Consider the following 20,495-nt stretch of genomic DNA (forward strand, 5'->3'; position numbering starts at 1 on the left):
TGTTCTACAAGCAGAAGTTTAAAAAATTATTTTTCTGTGGGTTTTTACCACATTAATTCCTGTCACCAAAATACTTAGTTTCTCACGCACAACAGAATGCTTTCAGTTAGTCATGGGTTTTATAGACCAGCTAGAATACAAATGTTGATGGACACCAGGAAATGATTTCTGCTTGTCTTATCCTTTATAGAAGCACTTTAGGTCTTTTTAAACCTATTCAATGACCAAATTTCAAATAGCATGTAGGAACTTATTTTGAGAAGGCCATTTTTTTCCAAATATAATTTGATGTATGAGTTTGATTTAAATCAGCAGAGAAGCTGACAAGGTAAAAGAGCAGCAGAAGTAAACTGAACAGTATAGTCCTGTAAATCTATGAAAAGACAAAAAAATGATTCCTACATTTGAATTTCCAAAGTGATCCAATACCGTTTCAAGATAAGTACCTTCATTAGGAAAATAAATACAAAATCCCTTGCTTACAGGATGCCAAAATATGAGCAGAACAAAAAGTGAAGTCCTTGACTACTGAAATAATACACATGGCTTTGCAAACTCTTTTCTCCTAACAATCATAGAAGACAGAAGAAAATTGTTACTGTTCAGGCATACTACCACCAATGACAAATCTAGACCAAAGAAATACAGAAATTTCCCATCTTAAATAAGAATGCCACTGCCTACTTAGATCTCATTTTATGGTCAAAGTCTTGTAACTAAAATTCCAGTACAAAAGGCTGCTCTTATCCTTTTCATAGAGAATCATATCAAACATTATGTGCTTACCATAAAGAAGACTACTAATACTTACGATTCTACTATTATATTGCATCTAATTACTAAAAAATGGGAAGTTGTGACCTACTTTTTTTACTCTACTCTGGGGGGATATATACTGGGGGAATAAGGAAGCAAGTACTACCTCATGAAAGTAGCTCCAAAAAACATTATTAATGGTAAGTCTTGATAAAATCAGATCAGCTTTTCTTTGCACATGGGAAAGAGAGGTAATCCAAACCATGAAATCATGGGCAATAGCAAATACCTATCTTGGTATTACATGGGAGAGGAAAAAGTCAGCAAACTCAAATCACTTTTCAAAGTTGTTTACACAATAAATAACAAGGATGACAGTTACTCTTAGTTTTAAAGGTTAATCCCTAATCTGCTATATCACCTAAAGTTAAAGAGATGGGAAATTTTAAAAAAAAAAAATGCCACCATGCAAAAAGCAACAAAACTCAACTTACCTGTATGTGCATTACAAGCTGTGCTTTCTCCTTGTCCTTACGTTCTATACATCTCTTCAGTTCTTCTACCTCTGACATTACAGCATTATGACTCAGCTTTGCTTTAAGTTCCAAAATATGTTTCTCTAGATCTTGCTTCTCTCTCTCATATCTTTCAGTTACTGTAAAAAAGCAAGAACAGAGCAAAAGACTCAGTAAAAATACCAGCTTGTGGTAAATTAATTTTATCTCATTTAATTTTTGGCAATTTGTTTCTCTACTTGAGACTATTCTACAACTATTAATTTTGACCAAAATATCAGTGAAAAATGGAATGCCTCTATCATAACCTAATAACACTTTACTGAATTAAACAGTATTTGCAGTCATTTTATAGGGGTTTCCACTCTTCCCCCTGCACACAGCTGCTCCCCTCAAAAAAGAAACCAGAACAACAAAACAACCAAAGCCCCAACAAAACTGAATAAAATAAAATAGGATGGAAGAAACAGTGGGGAAGTTCTGGTGTAAACGAAATTTCGCCATCAGCTTCAAGGCCAAGGTTTTATCTCACCAGAGTAATACCTCCCAATCTGAAAGTCACATTATCTGTGAATTTTATGTCTGAATCCTGCATCTACAACCAAAGGTTTTGATAAGAGTAAGCTATAAATTCTCACAATCAGAAATTCAAAGGTCTTTAGTCATAAATAACTACTAGAGGCAAAAGAAAAAAATCTCTGTCTTCTTCCAATATATCTTTGAAGAAAGAGAAATAACACAGCAATGTGAAACACAACAGCAAAAATTATATAAATGTATGCATGTATTTTTACAGGTACAGTACATTTTTATTTTCTTCATATTTTTACAACTATTTTGATTTATAAGATCAATAGGAGAATTAAAATATTCTTTTATTAACATGAAAGGCATGTAGTTTCTAATAAATTAACTTTTCAGCAGAAACATTAACATGATTGAAGAAAAACTATTGAAATTATTATTTTGCATTACATTTCTGAAAATAAGCCACATACAAAATCTAGCCTGTTTCCAGTGCTCTGTATGAGATTTATAAAACATAGAGTCAGAGTCCTATTTTAAAAACCAAGATAATTCAGAAGCTGAAGTACAAAAATACAAAAATACGTCATTAGCCAAACCAATTAAACATTCCCATAGACACTAGAATAGAGTCACTATTTCTCTATTATCTTGAGTAATACATTTCTATGTTAATAAGAAGAAAGATAGACTTTCTCTAATGCCTTTTTGATTACGTTTGAAAAGATTAAATAAAGATAGATAACTAACAATTAACTGAAGACCTTGCTAAAGTAGTAATTTAATATGCAATTATATCTTGAAATTGTTTAAAGTATTTGTCTTCTGAACAAACTATTTCAACTCTAAAACTCTAACACAATGCAAACAGAAGCCCTGACTGCATCATACAAAAAATTTTGTTAACCACTTAGGAACATATTGCTTGGAAATTCTACCAGAAAGTCATCAGCCTTATTAGCTACCTAGTCAATGACTTTTGTTACGATTTTCAAAATGGCAGAACTCAAACTGCAAATGGACTGAAATGTAAGCTTTCTGGAAAATTATTAGTTATAAATAACACATGCTTTTCTTCTGTAAAAATAGTATTCAGTTCACTGAAATTGTTTCATTCATTTTAACCATGCAAATCAAAATATTTTATCATAAATTAACTGTCATTGCTATTTGTCTGTTAATATTCAAGTGTCAGTGTATTAACTTAAATCCGAGGAACTATTTGGCTGGTTTTGTTGAAACAATAGAAGAATTAGACTGCAACTCTAAGATAAAATTAATGTTCATGCCTACTAACTAGTTTGGAAGTCTCTAGTGCAAAATATTAGTTGTACCTGCTCTAATTCTCCTGTCATCCTCTTGTACATCCTGGTAGCTGTGGTGATGCATAGCAGCATATGAAATTTGATGTTGCAATTCTGCACGGTCTTCTTCTGCTCTCAAAAGCTGGGATCGAAGATCCTCAATCTAAAAAAATGGGCACAAGCATCAAAAGTTTATTGGAAAACAGAACAAAAAAATAAATACCATACTTCTATTAAATGCTAAAAAAATACTACATACAAAAAATATTTACAAATAAATCTTGAGAGACCTGCAGATGGTAAAAAAAAAGACAAACTACTTCCTAATTACAGGCCACAAAGTGATTAATCTAGATTAAAGGAAGTCTTTTAATTTATGTTGACCACAGATGAGCAGCATTAATTTCTCTAGACAAACTAAATTCTGCCATATTATATGTTGCAATTGTCTTTTTACATAGCTAGTGAAAATATCTATACAGATTTAATAAAAAATATGTTTTATTTAAATTGTGCTCCTTAAAAATACAGTGTATTTATTCATAAGAAACACGGGGGCTCTTCACATTTTTCTTTCTATCATATGTAGCATAGCACTTACAAAGATGACAACATGTAGAAAAATAGAGAAAATCCAGCATGCTAAAGCTGAATTGAAGAAAAATACCTCTAATTCATATTACCCTATATTCCATTTGTAATGATTTAAATTCAAAACAGTAATATAGCTAAAACTTCTGCTAGATATACACAAGTCAGACCATTAATGCTACAAGATGAGAATGTTAATTGCCCCCTACCTAGTTATTTCAGCCATTCTATCAAGCCCCTCTAAAAGAAATATGTTTAGGAGAAAGGACTTTTTTTCTGAAGCTATAATCCAAATTCCAACAAATATTAAGTATAATCATATATGCATCAATAGCTATTGTTTAAAGCACACTTTAGATACTTTTTCAGGTATTTATTTACTTTTATTGCATGTTACAATGTAGCAAATGTTCCTATGTCATTGATTTATCTGATTTCACCAATTATAACACATGCTTTGCAGAACAATGATTACTGTCATAAAAATTGTTCTAAAGCATATCATGAAAGGAAATTTCACATGTGTTTATGTACTGAAAACATACCATTACTATCACTACTATAATTAACACACATATGAACATATACACATGTGAAAGTTTGGAAAGCAGAAAAAGTATAATGAGCTCAGTCCATATATTATACAGAGCTAAACCTGTTTTTCTATACCTCATTTTTTCCTTCTTAAAACAATGTTATCAGAGGCTGAGATAGAAATATTAAGCAAAAAGACACAGACACAACCTAATACAAAAAACCTTAGGATTTTTACCACACTAAAGCAGTTACCTGATGCAAAAGAGCTTCTCTACTGCCTTCAGATTCACTCAGTTTTTTCCGGGACTGCTCTAATTCCTGCTCAAGCTTTCATTTCAGAGGATGATGAAGAAAAAAAAGCATGTAGGGATCATAATATAAAAGTGTATTTTAAGATATAATTTTGACACATATTCATCCGTATAAGCATCTATCTAAAATGCAGTATATTACACACAGTATTTTTATCTGTCCAAAATTTTAAGCAAACCTTCATTTGTACTAAATCCCTGCAATATTTATTTAAATTACATAAAGAGAATTTTATTTACAGTCTACAATTTTTGTACAAAATTCTGTATCACATAAAGATACAAAGTCATTTATATTATCCAAAACAAAAATCACAAAAGAAAATTTTTCCTGGGTTAAAAGCAAAAAAAATAGAAGATAAGTTTTAACAAAGTTTCGAAAACATTTGAAACATACTTTCAAACTCAAAATTAAAAATTACTTAATATTTTAAGTCACTTTTGGTAAATATTTTATTCATAGAAGTGTTAAAGATGACATGTATTGGTAGAACTGTAATTGAGAAAACCTGTGGGGTTGCTGTGTTGTGCAAGATGATGTATTTGAATTATTTTGGAAACAAGATGACTAAAAAATTGAAGTGCCCTGAATTTCATAAAACTGGAAGTTTATCCTAAAACCATAATATTCAATACGTGTAATCAGAAATAGTCATCAAACTGATAAGCATTAAAAAAAAATAAAAATTAATGAAAGCAAAAGCTACAAAATATTTTCTGACTTCTTCCATAAATAGTTCAAAGATCCACTTCGAAATAAATACAGGTTTTCACAGCAGAAACTGTTATTGTTGAGATAGCAATCTCAAGGAGGATGTTGAGAGCCTGGCAAATGGGCAAAGTAAACAGGACCAACATTAAGGGAATGAAGAGAACAACATAACATAAAACACTACATAAAGGCTTAGCATAAAGTGGTACAACTTTGAAAGACGCTAAACTTGATGCAAGAGGAAAAAAACCTAGGAAAAGTGTAATACAGCTCTAGCATCCTGCTAGAATAGAAGCATGAAAAGAAAGAGTGAAATATGGCAACAGTTCAGTAAGAGTAATAAATAATAACTATGGTGCAAAATAACCAGCATGAGCTACTTGCAGGGATAAAGAAAAGCTGCTTTGAGCTGCTGCAAATAAGTAACAGCAGACTACATACAAATTCAGAAAACAGAGAAAGAAATCAAGGATAATGCCCAAGTTATAAATGTGTCTGCCTGGCAGGATGGAAGAGTGATTAGAAGTAACATACTAAAACTGAAGACCTTTGAAGGAGAGACACAAGCTGAGCATAGCTATATTCACAGTGCCTCTGATGCAGAAAAAAGCTCCACACCTTGTATTCTTAAAGAGTAAAGAAAGTTTTGTTTTGCTGGTTTCTCAGAAGAAGGAAGCATATACTGTAACTGATGACACTATACACTCATTTGAAACCAAAAAAAAGGAAAAAAATTAAGTCTTACCTGATGCTTTTCACTTTCATATTTCACAAGTTTGTTTCTCATGAATTCTTCTGTTTCATCTGCTTTAGCATCTTGCTTCCTTAAAACCTTTAGATTAGAAAAATACATTGTAAACTCCATCACAAAATTCACAGAAACCATCATTCCAAGGCTGTTAAAATTAAAGAATCTGCTGATACATTTAAGAAAGAAGATCTAGACAAATGCTTTCTGACTGCATCTAATATTTCCATGTAGAGCCAATGTATATTGTTATGAAAAGATAAATATAAGTTCATGCATACATAAACACACCCATGCAGAGAACAGGGACAAACACAAAGTCTAAAGCAGCGCTAACATCCTTCCGATGTATAGAGCTCCAGACACTCAAGCTGACCCCAAACACCTTTAGATTAAGTTCTAAAAGGCTCAAGAGATCCCCTAACTGTGTACTTCTCAGAGAAAAAGAATATATTATATAAAACAAAGTGTGCATGTTATGAAATACAGTGCACTGTAGTCAAGAAAACACTACCATAAGGTAGTGTTATAAGTCAAAAGGAAAAAGAAAAGGTTATTTCTTCTGAATCTGGACAGATGCTTGGAGCCACAGAACTACAACTGAATCAACTGAAATTTTCCTGATCAAAAGTTACCAACATTGATGTGCCCTTCCTTGACAATGATAACAAAAAATAAAACAAATCCATGGGGACATTTCCCATTCCCTCTCAGACTCAGGTATCTAAAACCACATGTGTACACTTTTTAAACCATCTTATAAAAGTGCATTAAATATAAATTTTAAAATCTTGTTCCCCTGCGAACCAACACTATTTGCAAAACACAGCCAATCACTGGCAGAGGAAGTATTAGACATGACAAATATTAATGACATGTAGTAGTTGCAACTTGACCCAAGTTTAGATATCTCAAGCAAAAGCAAAATTATTGGCTCATTTTAAATAGAAAGAATAGCTGAAAGAGATCAATAGCCATATACTGATAATTTCCCATGCATTCTGTAACTGTTTATAAATCACAGATTTTTATCTGCTCAACATGACCAAGTATTTTTCACACTAGTCACAAATCAATTAATTAGGTACCTTAGCACACATATTTTACTCTCATCCCATATCTTGAAGCATAAATATATTCCATAGTTACTTGCTAAAACAACAACAAAAACACATAGCCTTTCCAGAAAGAAATGTCTTGTTCCCAGTCTGTTGTTCCCAAGCAGCATTTTCATTTTACATTTTAAAGGAATATCTCCTTTAGCAAATACACCTGAAATTTGTCCCTATAAATTGTGTCATTTCATTCAGTTTTTTAACATTTTTCTCTTCACTGTACACTGGAGAACAATTTCAGTGTATGAAAACAGAATACAAGATATTAATCAAATTCAGTGAAGCCAGGCATTCAGCCTTAGAAGTTCTGGCTTTAAAAGTAGCTTTCTGGAGAAAATAAATGGCTTTATATAGTTACCTCACCTCAGTAAACATAAGGGTTTCAGTATAGTTTGGATTACTCATCTGCCTGAACAGCTCACATTAAAATCTGAGACCATGGAAGACATTAATCATAACTACGCCACTGAAAATATTATGCCACATAAAGAGTTATACTTTTAGTCAGACTGATCCCTAATCAGATAATAGAAGACTGTAACACATTTAAGGTATTTTTCTAAGTATTCAGTAGAGATTTAAATCTGTCATTCCAGTCAACTATAAAACTCAACACTGCACACATTTTACTCAAAAAGGCTCTTGGGAGAAATCCCAAAAAGCAACATGGACAAAAGTCTAAGATCATCTCTTCAGCTAATGCTGTTTTTGCTTTACCCAAGTTGATTGGGTTTTTGTTTCGGTTTGCATTTTTTTTCTTTGTTTATTTTTCATGACCAGAAGCATCAGTTCAGAACAGCCTACTTGGAATATATGATGTCTATTAACTGCAATGGACCACTAGTTTTACTAGCAAAATTAGGAGCTCTGTTATAGACCATCAGCTTAAGGCCAACTTTATTTTTGGCACTAAATTAATAATTAACATAGTACCAAACACACATGTTTTCATATGCAGATTTGGCTATAGATGTCAGAATCATAAAGAAAATATTATAGCCAGGCTGGATTCAGGAATACTATAAAATTTCCAAAGATTATTCCTGCTGAAAGCAAAAAATATTTCTGCATCAGTAGCACATCTTAATTCCCAGAAGAAACCGTGGAAATAAATATGCCATTTCAACTTCACTGACTGATAGTCAGGCTATTAAATAGGAATAATTCCAAACAAAAATGCATCCTTTACTATAACTGATACTATAACTATAACTTTCAGTTTTATTTTCTGCATATAGTAAAATAGCCAATACACATTTCACTTGAAGGAAAAAAGAGCTCAGATATAGATATATACCCCAGAGTTAAAATACTGCAAAAAAGAAGTAATGTTACAATAAATGAAACATACTACATGTGCACTGCTTGGACTGTGAAATGTGCATTGTACCAGTAGGTGCCAGGTAAGCAGTTAATCAAAATGTCCTAAGGAAATGGAAACATCTGGTCATCCACAGCCAGACAAATGTCAACTGTTACTGAAAATTCAGAAACTGTACAGGTAAAAGTTAATTCTGTGTTTTGTCTCCTTCCTATACTCCTTTTTAAATAATTCTCTCTTGTCGTTTTGTGCCACACTTGTTCTTCCTCCACTAAAAATCACTATTAAGCTTTCCTTTGGGAGGGGTAAAAGAAAAACAAAAATCAAACAAAACGTGTAAAGATCCAACTGATTCTTTGATTTCATTTGTTGTCCCCAAAGAAGGGGTTGAGAAAGCCAAATGTCAAAAATGGGAACTAGGAAAAGGATGCTAAGAACAACAGTTCAATCACATACTCCTCCCGGATGGTTCCCAAACAGCGGGCAGACACTGCCCAGAGAAGCTGAAGCACCAAAGAATGGGAACAGGCCTACAGACAACGGGATTTTCCTGCCAAGATCCTCCTCTGAAAGCATTAGTGTCCAGGTTGGTCTGGAAGAGACTGACGAGGAGGTTGATGAGGGGACAGGTATATAGGAGACCACAAGGAGACAGAACTTCCATGTACAAAGGTCTTCACAGCATTGCTTTGGGAAGGCCAAGCTACATGTTCCACTGCATGCCTCGGTGGTCAGGCTTGACAATTTTTTGATTAGACCAAGGAGAGCAATTCTTATGGGCCTTTAAAAGGGCCTTTAAAGAGCTCACCAGCATAAGACAGCATTAGAATACAAATGTAACTGGTATACCCCAACTGAGTATATCTCATCCAAGTACAAAGAGTATCTATTGAACCCCAAAACTTCAAAAACATAACTTACTGCTTCATAGATCAATTTTTATTATACATGAGGAAAAGTATGTGGAATAACTCAAGTTCTCAATCTTTCCAATTTATGATAACCTTTCCAGTACAACTCATAACTTTTACAGCAACTTAAGCCTACTAACTTTTCTTAATGTTTGGGTTTTGGTCTCAGTTTGGTTTTGCTGTGTTGGTTTTTTTTTTAAATAAAACCAGATTTTTTGAAAGCTGTGTACAGACCTCAAACAAACTTGCTCTTTCAAAGTGAGACTGATCAGTGAGTTTTTTCCTATTATCACAAACATACAAGCAGAACCACCTCATGCTATAGTATAAAGTACAGCAAAAACGTATCACATCCTTATCTGAGTGAAAATACATTCCTAGCCTCCTACATTTGTGATTAGCATGGCTGCAAGTACACTACCTAAACATACAGCCAGGTAGTTAAAAAGAGACTACCTAGCTATTTCAGTGACAGACATGTATGAGACTTGCTCACGTTCCAAGCAAGAGTCAGATTCAAAACAGAAACCATTGGCCACAAGTGGCATAGCATGAGCCAAAGAGCAAGTATCAATGATGCACTAAAATATCCACGTGGCTCAGAGCACAGATCAAGTTCATGTTTGTCTGAAAAGATCAGTGATAAAGATATGCAAAAAACAATGTTCAATAACATATTGACCATCAGTTTACCCCATTCTCTGTACACCAGCTTCTTGCAGTTGACAGTATTTGTAGTGAGAGGCGAACAGAATCAAAGTATACAGATGCATAAGGAGAAAGTTAAAAAATGCTTCCTAGCCTACCTAAGTTGGTAGCTTAAGACATAACTGTAGTCACTGCCTTACCACAGTCAGTGGATGCAAAAGATTCAATAAAGGTGATTCTGTTCACCTAAAGCATGCCAAGCATGACCACATGGACACATTTCACCAAAATCCAGGAAGCCAAGCACATAATTTTGTAAAGCCATCCAGGACACCCAACACCCAGAAAAGAATGCAGAGAAAACATTTTTAAGAATGATACTTGATTTTGTTTTAGAAAATAGATGTGTAAATGCAAACAAAAAGTAAGAGGTGATGGTGTCTTTACAGTCAAAAAAAAAGAAGTACTGAAGAATCTCAAAATAGTTTTCATTTACACAACAAATGCAGTTGTTAAAGCAATTCATGTATATGTGTCAATACCACTGAAAAAGAAAAGAATATTTGTTCTTCTTTCTAATCAGCAACATGTTTATATCAGAAAAATGTTTATATAGAAAAATATTAAGAAATACGATTTTCATTAATTTTTTTGCTAATTGCTATTTTTTTATTTGCAGTAATTGCTGTTTAAAAAGACAAAATGTACAGAAAATGTTTTTTATACAACTACACACAGCACAGTCAGGCTAAAGATTCAAAACAAAATTTTAAAACTTAAAGACACAAAATTTTATACATTAAGCTTTCTTAATGGTCAGACCTAGATATCTTCTTGGTTCATAATCAGTCTATGATTATAGTCATACTACAATACAAATAAGAAGTTTGCACATTATACAAAAAACTGAGAGAAAGAAAAGACAGACAAGAGAAAGGCCAAAATTAATGTATCATCTTGTTCTGTAGGTCCTGAAAGTATATAATTTAATAATTGCAATTTGGGAAGGTGATTCTCTTAAGACAGTAAAACACTGACAAGTAGTGGTCAGTTACAGGCACTGCACTTTACTGAAAAAAGAATAGCATTTAATCCTCACAAACTTCACAAGATTTCTTAATTAGAGCAACTACTGATCACATGCAAAAGTCAAATTTGATTTGGTTTGAAATGCGTAACAGGCATACTAATGAAAAAAATGTATCATTAAACAGCCACAAATGCTTTAAATAATATTTCTGTGTAAATCATTCAGGCCATATTAAATAACAGGACTTCAAAACTCAGTCCAAACACTATTCTCCTTTCCAGTAATGTTACTTGGGAAGCATCTTGAATAAATAAATGAAAACAGAAGTAAACTTCAATAGAACATTAAGTCTGTGCAAGGATTACCGCAAGACTGAGGCCACTGTCAGAGTTAAGAGTCCATCTGACTCACAATTCAAATTACAATGGACAAGAAACAGAATAACAAAATAACAAGCTCAAAATTATGCAGAAACATGTTTCATCCAAATAACAATCGTAGCAAAATACTTATTTACTTTATTCTCACTAGGCTAAGCAAAAGTACACAAGGCAATTCAAGTACATTTTTTCTAAAATACAGCAACATAAACTGTATTTTGGAAAGGGGCTCTTCAGGAAAAATAACTTAAAAAGAATAAAATAGAATTTACAGAAGAAAGGATTAAACCATTTTAATTCACATTTGGATATCTTAGGGGAATAGAAGGTCTAGGATGTACTTAGTATTTCATATTCCTTTTGCATGAAATTCAAAAGATGAACTACCAAGAATAAAGGTACCCAGCCTGAAGGCTCGTGATCACATAGACTGTGATCATTCATATGATCTATGAAAGATCATACGAAATTTCTTTGACTTACATTGGAACTCATTCACTTGAACTCAAGTTTTCTAAGAAACTATGGCAGTGTCAATGTATCTTTAGAGGTTACAAACTATCATCCCTTGAAAAGGGTAAAATATAAGTGTTCCATTCTGCAGATAACAATATCAAATCACACCAATACATTGCATCCCTTCAATGTATCTTTAGAGGTTACAAACTATCATCCCTTGAAAAGGGTAAAATATAAGTGTTCCATTCTGCAGATAACAATATCAAATCACACCAATACATTGCATCCCTTCCCCAGCCTGAAGCCACAACTGAAGAATCTAGAAGTGGACAGAGGCATATTAAAGAGCAACGAAAACTGAAATTCAGCACTCTAGTCCTTTTCACCCACTAGGGCACCAGCTGGGGGGAAAATGAAACAGTAAGTCTTTCTGAAATACTGGCAGAAGGATTCCAAACCTTTTGATAAATGTTACTTTTTATCTATATTAAAAAACCCAAAAAACCTCATCTTCTAAAATACGATGTCGTTGAACAGTCTCTAGCTTGACATGAAATACATAGCATCATGAGCAAGGTTCCTCAGTATAATGCCTTCCAAAAAGCTATGTTGTAAACACTAAAAGTGAAAAACAAGGAATTTCATATTTCTTCTCACTTGTAGTATCCTATTACACAGATAGAGATAACATTGCATATTATATCTTAGAGTGGAGTGAAATAAAAAGTCACACTGTTAAGACACAGATTTTCCAAACAGGAATAAAATAAAAAAGAAATAAGTATTTTTCATGCATTTTCTAAAACAAGCAGAAAAAAAGCTAACAGCTGTCTCAAATTTTAATTTCTATTCTAAACATTTGTATTTGTCTCCTAAACAATATTTTTTATTTCATCAGGTATTCTTGAATAAAACTGAAATGCAATGAAAAGTTGTCTGGACACTACAGTGCTTTTGATTGCTTGCTGAAATAAATCAAGTGTTCATTTGTATGAGCAAGCAAAGTTTACCTTTAAAAAAATAAAACCTTTCCATTTAAAAAACCCAGCTAATGATTTCCCTTTGTTTGCTTGGGTTTTCAGGAAGGACATAGCGGGAAGATTCTTAGAAGATTTTTGGCAGTTACCAAAAAGGTCTAAATACAGTCAAGATAATACAATGAAGGACCGAGTCTGGGCTTGGTATTACCTGGTCATCAAAACAATATGAGCTGGACTGAGAGTTAAAAAATGTGCCAAAGATATGAGCACTTTTACCAGTTTGACAGGTACAGGTTCACAAATGCAACACATTCCTAACTAAATCCTAAATACATGGTAAGCTTTCATTTGCATACCTCCTGTAATTGAAGAGACACGTGTCCCAGCTGGTCCTGGCGCCTTTCTACAAGCTGTCTTTCCGCACGCATTTCTTCTTCTATCTCCTGAAGTCTTCTCTCTACTCGTTCTGATACCTTTCAAAAGAAAAAAACCCATACTGTAGGAAATTGGTGTGCCTTTTAATACATGTAAAAATATCAATAGCAAAAATGTAAACAGAGTATGGGGCAAAAAGAAAAGATAATTTGTATTTTGTTAAAGCAGATTTAGAATGGTAGAGAAAATAACTAGTTATAGCAGTGAGTACTCCAGAAGTACTCATGCAGGGAACCAAACTCTTATCACTGGCAGTATTCTCCTTTACGTGTATGCATATTTTTCTCTACAGGGATTGTTCTACTCAAGCATTAAATATCTCATTATCAAGGTTAGAGCAGCCTAATGTGCAGCTGCAAAACAAAAGTCTTAGCTTCTATGTCACAAGCCTGATTAACCTCTGGAAGGATATTTCTTTCACATCTCCAGCCTGCAAAACAGACCAATGTTTGCCTCTCATGATCCAAAATCTGTGAGTAAAAAGTTGTAAACAAGAACCAAGTACATGAGAATGACTGTAACAACACAAAGTAATTACATCACTTTAAGCCTTTTCCCTAATATTTTGTGAATCCATGTACAAACTAATACAAACAGCAACAGGTGTTTATTAAAGCAACTTGGATTATGAACATAAAAGCTCAGACTAGAATATCAGAATTACTTCACTTTTGCAATTCAAGCTGCTAGCAGACAGCACCCTCTTGAGGCAGCAAATTAAATTTATTTTGTAAAAGATTAGCAAGAAAAATATTTATGTATCATTTCCTCCTATCTGAAAACTACTTATTTTAAGCAACCACTAGAAAGCAATATATCCATTACCAAATGTTATTTAGATAAAAAGAGAAAGATAGAGATAAAAAAAGATAAAAAAATAAAACACTATTTGACTATTAGCTTTTGATATATGTGGAGGTGAGTCAGTTCTCATCTTTCCCCATTAAGCACACTTCTATTAGCACTAGGCATACGCATGGATAGAAAATTTTACCATGAGCAACACAACTTATGTAGTAACAGAAACACTGTGTATGTTAATTAAGGCTTAATGAACAAAACACTCTTTCTTTACAACAGAATACATCTCTCAGAAAACACTTCTTGTTTGTGCAGCCAGATGAACAGCCAGCTTACAGTCTGGAATATTATATTTTTTCATAAAACCATCAGGAGATGCCTGGTACTACATCAAACCACACACTTTCATGAAGTAAGTTATGAAAGCTCTGCAGCCATGATCCAGAATAATTACTTACTGAAAACTAATGTATAAAAGATAAAGGCCACATCATGATGTTTGTTTTGACAAGTACTGCTAAGTGTTACTTCTTGGAATTCATAAAATACTCCATCTAGCAGAAACAATGATACTATGTAGTAGGAACAGAAAATAACACTGTCATTAAACTTGTTACATCTTTGCTGAAAGCCAGGAAATAAGCTTTCATCCTTTTCCTCATACCTAACAACTTAAAGAAATTACCTTAAAGAAATAACAACATAAAGAAATTAAACCATAATGTTTTAACATTTTTTAAAAAAGTTTTGACTATGTGTTTCTGAAGACAGAAGCTTTCTCAGCTCTCTCATGTATCTTTTTCAATGAAGCACTTTCTTAATAGTACTAAAGCTATTAAGAAAGAAAATATACAATTTTGACTTAACAGAAGATCCAAAAGTAACATCACCCCCAAAGATGACATTCCAAAGGAGAGTTCAGTAACTTCTTTACTGTCATGGGTCTAGCATGCACAGCAGACAGCATGACACGAGGCAGCACTAGACAGGCTTTAGATTCCTGCAAAGTTCAGATTTCACTACAAATTATCACTAACTCAGAACGAGTAAGAAAGGAACTTCATGAGCTGATTTGCCTTGCCTCTGACTTTCTTCAACTCACTCCAGAATATAATTGTTGTGTTATTTCTAACAAGGTACTAAAAAAATTGATTATATATTATTGTATTTGTCATGGAAATTTCAGTTACAGACATAATCGTTTTTAACAAACAAACAAAAAAATCCCCCACAATCAACACAAACCACCAAACATTTTGATGCAACTTAAAACTCTTATTTGTTTCCCATACTTTGTACACTGGGATGGTATTGGTGACATCTTGGCACTTCAGCAAGGTTTTAATCTCCCACAGAATTATGTTCCCTGTTTTTGTAACCTCTCTGACCTTCCTCAAATTGTCACAGAGCCTGTGGCATACAACAGTAGGGATTAAAAAAAATTATAAGCAGTTAAGTGTTAATTTATTAATTAGTAAATGCAGAGTACACTTAAAAACATACTTGCCTTCCTCTGTCTTGCTAATGACCCTGACTCAGGACATTTCTACCATAAAAGGTTGTATCTTGACCTCTGAATGTTATCAAAAATCTTAGCATAGAAAAGTGGTTCACCAAAGAATAGTACAAAGAATACGGAGGCTCCACACAACAACATGAAATACTAGTGCTAGATTGCTGTGTTCAGAACATGTTAGAATGTGATTTCAAGCATGCATTTTTAGCAACATAGACTATCTGTGAATAACAATGATGACACTAGAGCTGTGTCTCCACATACAGCTTTCAGGTAGCAGCAAAATCTATGAAAACAGCTGAAGCTATCAAAAAATTCCTCCCTTCCCCTGCAATTGAACACAAAGAACAGAATGTCCTTTTTAAAACTAGGGTGACATTAAGTCATGCAGCTAAACATAATCTTGTGCAAGATGCTGGATGCTTGCTGTACAAAAAGTACCATCCTACTTATTGAATTTCTGCCCTGTTTTTCAGCTTTCCACTGTTATTTCTAGTGCAAAAGTCCTGCTAACAGAAATCTATTTCAACAGATTTTTGCTGATGTTCTTGTTACAACCCATTTTATCATCAATGCATACTTGAAACATGAGTATTAAAATGAAAAAAAAAAAGCAAAATTTTTTTCAGAGATATAACTTTAAATATTGTTAAATATCATGGCAAATGATAATATGTGTTATAACTTTTACAAGACACCTGTGCAGTACCAAAATTCCTTATACCAGATCTTCTGAGGGACAGTTTAATAGAAAACAATCCTGGTCCTCTGAGACATAACCACAGTAATCCCATGTAAGACCCATTTCACTTGACATTGCTATCCTTTTCCAGAGAAAGTCTACTGTCTTTTTATAACAGCACCATCTCAATTACACATTTACTTAATTTTAACTAAACTGTGCTCTGATGAAGTTGCTTTTTATGTATAAAGATCAGCATCTTGTGCTATTTGGGCTGTGCTTCTAGCCAATCAATTGCAACAAAATATCCAAGAGGGCTAGCTTATATAATCATAAAGGAAGTAAATATTCTTTCAATTGCTTATATGTCTGCCTAGCGAACATCGAAACCCTTTTCAAGAACAAAGGAATCTCATAAAATGTCTAGCTAAGAGAGAGATTTTGATATAGAGTGTTCTAGAACCAGAAAGGCTTTTTAGCAAAACTGCACATCGATTCTCAAGTACAAGGCCATGGAGAGTGCTTGACTTGAAACAGGCATCCAACTATGCCTGATGACCACCTTCGATGTCATCTGGTTTTTATATTGGGATGGAAAAGCTCTCTTTACAGGAAAAATGGTGTGTTTTGATTGTGTTGTGTGAATTTTAAAGTATTCAAATTCAACATCAAAAAGGCTCTAAGAATCAAAAAAATCTAATAAAAATAAATTCTGAACTAGTGACGCAGAAGAACTGTAGTGACTTTATCATCACCATACAGGCGATTTTCAAACAGCCTCAAATATACCAAACTGCAAGAATTTAGACATACATCCCTAAAAAAATAAAGACTTAAGGACACTGAATACTGAACATACTGAAAAGAATGTTTCTGCCATAAGCTTATCCTGTGACATTATCAAGATTTCAAGTGGACAATTTATTGCCAAGAATCATACAGCAGAATATACATAAAAGGATGACAATGCTCAAGGTGATAAACACTCCCAAGTGAAGTCATAAAGGCACTAAGGACAAAAGTTCCTGCACAACTTTGCACAAGGAAGTTCTGAGAAAAAAGTATTTTGTCTTACCCAACTCACTTTCACCAATGACAATCAATTCTGAATTAAGCAATCTCTTCATAAGTATTCCTAAATGCATACACATAAAGGATGTCAAATATCTATGATAATAGACCCCAGTTTCTACATGCAGTCTAATCTCATGCTTTGCTATGTATACGATGAGACTTACTTTTATTCTTACCATCCATACTAAATTTCTCTCTTTTGCATTTACCTCATCTCACTGATTCTGCCAAACTCATCAGGTAACAGGAGATCACTAGGCTTTGAACTAGGGCAAAGGATCCACACTTGTTATATTTAAAAACCAACCAACAACCAAACCTACAACAACTAACAAAAAAACCTAAGACAAAACACATATACACAGAATAACCAAAATAATCCCAAAAAACCAGATCACAAAAAAAGTGGCAGCTTCTCTCACAATAATCTGTTTGGAGAATCCCTTGCTATAAGACAAGATCATAAAGATATGCAAGTTATAACAAACACTGGACAAGTTCCAAAAAACAAATCCGCAGACGGATTATTACTCAGTACAGAAAGCATACAGATCACTTCCAGACCAAGAAGCTCCTAACGCACAGGTGATTAGACTTCTATTGTACAGAAGTATCATTAGATGACTTTCTGTGGTAATATTGCATGCTAAACTTCCACTTCTTGGCCATTCACCATACATGGCTAGATCTTCCCTAGTGACCTGTTTCTTCTGCAAACTGAACCACAGCAATCCTTTTATCTTTTCAAGAAAGTCTTTGAATTAGCAGCCCTTTTTATTTTTTCCCTTTCTTTTTTTCCCCTCTCCTCCTTCCAGTCTTCCTTCCATTTGGTAGATGTTCTTCATAAAGTCAGTAATCAGCAATAAGTAAAATATTCCAGGTTAATTTTTACTAGTCCTACCCATAAAAATCATCTCACGGCAGTTTACTGCAGCATTTGTGCCCTCACTGAAAGAATATCAGTAAATATTTCAGTTTTCATAGCCTTATTGCATTATAACTTTCCCTCCCAACTAAGGGATTTACTCTTCTGATATTACCCTCACCATTAACAAACTACCAAAGACTTCCTTGCTATACTTCACCTCTCTCATTTTTTGCTTCTCTCAGGTCAAAAGTTGTAACCTTCAATTTTACATCTTGAAACCCTATAGCAGGAGGTCAAAGAGCTAGTTATTTCTTTCATTAATGAACAGACAATGGATGCCTCCATTCCAGAGGATTGAGGAAGGTTTGTTTCTCTCACACAAAAGCACTGAACAGTCGTCATGTAGCCAGCTATAGCAGCTATTTTCTTGATAACAACCTTGTTAAAACTGACTTTGCTAATTTCCTGGTACATGAAAGAGAACAAAAAACATAAGTGTACTGAGAAGTCTGCTACAAGAAAAACATTTTGCAAGTTTTACAAGTATTAAGAATTCTTTATCAGATAAACTTACTTTATCCTACCAGACTACTAGGAGAAATCAAAATTAATGTTCTAACAAAGACAACCCCTTCATATTTTTCTACAAAGGCTGACAAAGCAAGTCTTCTTTCCCTGATGGACCCTATCATATTAAGGACATAACTGGTACAGATAGTGTCTCTCAAGTCACTGTCCAACTTAATCTAGAGTCAGGAATTTACACAAGTACATTTAATGAGTCTGCTGGTACCAACAAGTGGTCCATGCCAACAGTATTGTTATCAGTGACAAACACATCACTTCAGCCCTTGACAGAGCACTTAGGACCAATTCATGCAATTTTAGAGCAAGATGAATTACCTATGGGAAAATATGCACTTGCTCTGAAAAGTCAGCTTTGCTAGTAATATCACAGTAAATGCGTACATAAAGCATACACTCAAGTCTTATGTGTCAAGAACTACCTACAGGATTCTCACCTACTAATTACTGGGGTCATTCTCAGCTTCTCTTATTCCTACAGCAATATGCTGTTTGACTTTGATCTCAATAGCAGATCTCTTTCAGATTTAAGTAACACAGACTGCAGTTAGTCTGCTTCCAGCAGATACAGGAGACAAAACAGAAAAAGAATGTCATGGCTGTCCTGCCTCCTCTGTTACATTTTGTCAGGAAGCCTTCAGAGAGGAGTGCAGCCCAAAGAGACTCCTTCCATTTTGCTACACAGATGATAAGGATTGAAAAGGACAGGGAGGGAGGAACAGAGGAAGAAGAAACATAATATGGGAAAGTTTGTATCTTTACAAAGTTACCTTCAACAATTATAACAGCATTGAAATCAATGTCCTAAGTTACAAAGCGTCTTTCTCCAAGGCTGCGAATTTTGAAACAGAAAAATTCACAATACACACACCTGTAAAACACTTGTACTTAAAATAAGCACCTGAAATATAAAACTTGTCTTGCTGATTTCATTATTGAAGGTAACATTTCAACAACCTATAGTAGTCCAAATAAGACTATGTTCAGATATACGTATCAGTATGTGATACCAATTACCAACACACACGTTAAACTAGAAGCCCACACCTTGCTTAGAATACTAGATATAAATAATCCTTTTCATGTTAGTCACACTCACCGTTTCTTGTCTTTGGGACTCAGTGAGCTTTTCAGACAATTCTTCTAAAGTCTTTCTTAATTCGGCATCAGTCCTTCATAGAAAAATACAAGACAATACTCTACAGTGCAAAAGCTAGTAACAATGATAACTTTAAGCAGCAACAACCCCCCAGAATTTTTGCTACTTTAATTTGTTCTACAGCCTATTCATAACAGATCATAGCCTATACATAATAATTTATAGCATAATTAGAAGCAAGTCTCAAGTGGAAAATTCATTATAAAAATCATTCCCATTCCTCAAGTGAAGAAACAAAGTATCTAAGTATCAGCTAGGTATCAGGTCAATAAATTATGGACACATCTACATACTCCTTTTGAACAGTAGTTTCTTACTAGGAATTAACAGTCTAATTCCTGTTATTGCTCTTGAACAAAGCATCATATGTTGAGAAAGTATATACATTATGGCCTGCAGGAAAGTTTGCTGCAAAGGGATTCCAGTAACAAGAACAAACTAGGAGCAAAGCTGTAATAAAAGAAATTCCCTAGTCCTTGTCATTTTATGCATATATATAATAAAAAAAGATGAGGAAAGCCCTATATATTAT

The 20,495-nt window shown here is 33.8% G+C and overlaps 1 protein-coding gene across 1 annotated transcript in view; it reads right to left on the bottom strand.

Annotated features, from left to right (window-relative positions):
- The window catches only part of CEP128 (centrosomal protein 128), a 95,779-nt gene that overhangs the window by 65,299 nt on the left and 9,985 nt on the right, over positions 1-20,495 (bottom strand). Inside the window, exons 8-13 of the mRNA XM_058827577.1 lie at positions 19,904-19,976; positions 13,200-13,316; positions 5,997-6,083; positions 4,481-4,555; positions 3,131-3,263; positions 1,251-1,411 (exon numbers count right to left, since the gene is read on the bottom strand). Coding sequence (XP_058683560.1) covers positions 1,251-1,411; positions 3,131-3,263; positions 4,481-4,555; positions 5,997-6,083; positions 13,200-13,316; positions 19,904-19,976 — 646 coding nt within the window. The remainder of the gene's footprint in view (positions 1-1,250; positions 1,412-3,130; positions 3,264-4,480; positions 4,556-5,996; positions 6,084-13,199; positions 13,317-19,903; positions 19,977-20,495) is intronic.

This window comes from Poecile atricapillus, chromosome 1 (assembly GCF_030490865.1).
Source record: "Poecile atricapillus isolate bPoeAtr1 chromosome 1, bPoeAtr1.hap1, whole genome shotgun sequence".
NCBI lineage: Eukaryota > Metazoa > Chordata > Aves > Passeriformes > Paridae > Poecile > Poecile atricapillus.